Source organism: Medicago sativa, chromosome 5 (assembly GCF_051527215.1).
Source record: "Medicago sativa cultivar Bolivia chromosome 5, Bolivia_mono, whole genome shotgun sequence".
Lineage (NCBI taxonomy): Eukaryota > Viridiplantae > Streptophyta > Magnoliopsida > Fabales > Fabaceae > Medicago > Medicago sativa.
In genome coordinates, this window is record NC_140753.1 from 3928378 (window position 1) to 3930899 (window position 2522).

Consider the following 2522-nt stretch of genomic DNA (forward strand, 5'->3'; position numbering starts at 1 on the left):
TGAAAATCAAAAATGTAGTTTTTACTAAAATTAGTATATATGTTGCATTTTTTTTTGCAAGAAACACACTTCTAAATCTCAAGTCAATACCATTAAATCAACTTAAGTGAATTCTGCAGGAAAATATTGTACCTTCAAAAGAGGGTAATGATACTAACAAGATTACAAGAGGTTTCCCTAAAAAAAAAATAACAAGAGGTTGGATGCATTCTCCTCTAAAAAAAAAGTTGGATGCAAACTAGTGTACCTGATTAGTGAAGAGAGAGAGAAGAGAGGTTAGATACATTGGATCTTATGTAATAATACTCCTATTAAAATTGGAGTAATATTCAACGAATATGCTATAAATAGCAGTAGTCGGGTTACATCATGTTGTGTGTTGTGGCCCTTAATCCTTTGACAAAATCTCAAAAGTTATCAAGATAATTGTATATCAAAAGTTAGTAAGGTGGATAAAGTTGTTTTAGGGAAAGATATTTGAGTCCGGTAATAAAGAGTTAGGCTTAATTAATGATTTGGTCTCTTAAGTTATTTGTTGGTTACATTTTGGTCCTATAAGTTATTAACGTTACAATTTGGTCCATTAAGTTACTTTTTGGTTTCGTTTTGGTCCCTTAACTATTAAAAGTTTCGTTTTGGTCCCTTAACTTATTTTTTGGTTTCGTTTTGGTCCCTTAACTTATTTTTTGCTTTCGTTTTGGTCCCTTAACTCTTCCTCCGTCAACCACTTTGGTCCTTTACGTTGGGATGAATGTGTTAGAGTTAAGGGACCAAAACGAAACCAAAAAATAAGTTAAGGGACCAAATCGAAACAAAAAAATAAGTTAAGGGACCAAAACGGAACTTTTAATATTTAAGGGACCAAAACGAAACCAAAAAGTAAGTTAAGGGACCAAATTGCAACGTTAATAACTTAAGGGACCAAAACGAAACCAAAAAATAAGTTAAGGTAACAAAAGAGTAATTTGACTTTCTCTCGATAATGTAACATAACAACCATAAACATTAACATTTTAAAATTTCTCAAAAGATTATTAAAAAACTGTCTTGATTTTCAACAAAAGCCATATCGATCTCCCATCATAAACATAATTTAAAAACTTCATTGGCTCCATCCATTAACACTTCATCACATACACAATACACACAGCAAAATACACTAATTAATTATAAACCCAAGCAAAGCCAAAGTAGCAACCTAAATGAAGTTTTAGCAAAAAAACTTCAACTTATTGAAGGGACACACCATTGATCACATACACATTTCAATACACACTGGTCTGGTTTAGTGGCATCTCAATATGAGGAGCTCCAAGAGGACAGAAAACAACTTTGTAGTTAGATCCAGCAGGACAAGTGAAAGTACTTGTTGGATCATCTTGAGGGTAACTGTATGAATCATGACACCTATCCTTAAAAAACCTTGAGAAATAAGTGGGTCCACAGCTTCCTTGGCCATTAGTGCAACAATATTCATTGGTCTTAAAAACTGTACAAGGGTTGTTACAACCACCTTGAGTCCTCAATTCTTTAGGGCACTGTCCGTTAATATCGGCAGTGCAACTGATTTTGTGGCATCCACCATTAAGAGGGAAGAAATCCATTGGGATGTTGAAACCATCGACAAGTGAGATGTCGTAGAAATCTTGATTTCCGAATTGGTTTAACGCATATTCGGCTAATGTGTTTGGTGGGACACCCCAACCAGTACATTGGAGTCCACCGGTGCAATCACCTGTTTGGCAACGGCCACGACCGCTGCCATCAAAGTTGCAACCGGTGCGACCCCAAATACGAGCCATGGCGGTACCAGGATTAACCCAAAGGTTCCATGTTTGACCGCGGTCGAGGCGGCGACCACCGCCTGGGCTAGCAGCTGCCCAAACGGTGTAAGGGCAATTGTTGACGATCTCGAAGTTGGCTGCTTGTGAAGGAGTGAGGGTGAGTAGTAGGGAGCATAGTGTGAATGTGAGGATTGATATGAAAGTCATTTTGTCCTATGGATATTGGATGGAATTGGATGTATATGCTGGTTGAGGTTAATATAGGCAATTTTAAGTAAGGATGGGACTCGGCGGCCATCACATTTGGGCAATTATAATATTCTTTTTTTTTCCCGTCACTTTCTCACTAGTGCTTAAAATCATGAACTTTAGTCCATAATCAATATCTTAGATAGTAAATACTTGACTATTTTGGTTTATATAATGAGTTTAATACATAGCTACTTACTTTTTTTAATGTCATGGCCACTTTCATGACCTTATTACTTTTCAATTTGTATCTCTATTTCTCATCATATTACCCAACAAATTGCGTATTTCTTAATTTTCTTCTCTAATCTTGCTGGCATGGAGAATATAGAAAAAAACAAGTTGACCTAGCTTTCATAATGAAAAGGCCCCGGCGGCTATCTGCCTAACTAGCTCAGCTTGATCTATAATAAAGATAATATCAAAAAACATGATGTCATTTAATTTAATTCAACTAGACTTTTGACCCGTGCGACACTTTTGACCCGT

At 36.1% G+C, this 2522-nt stretch overlaps 1 protein-coding gene across 1 annotated transcript; it reads right to left on the bottom strand.

Moving 5' to 3' along the window:
- Positions 1–1092: 1092 nt before the first annotated feature.
- On the bottom strand, positions 1093–2012 carry LOC146919267 (thaumatin-like protein 1). The gene has a single exon (XM_085712553.1). It carries the CDS (start codon positions 1989–1991, stop codon positions 1266–1268), a length of 726 nt encoding a protein of 241 aa, XP_085568679.1. The 5' UTR covers positions 1992–2012; the 3' UTR covers positions 1093–1265.
- Between the last annotated feature and the right edge of the window lie 510 nt (positions 2013–2522).

Excerpts from the sequence above, each read along its gene's own strand:
- LOC146919267 (XM_085712553.1), bottom strand. The coding sequence starts at position 1,991 with ATGACTTTCATATCAATCCTCACATTCACACTATGCTCCCTACTACTC.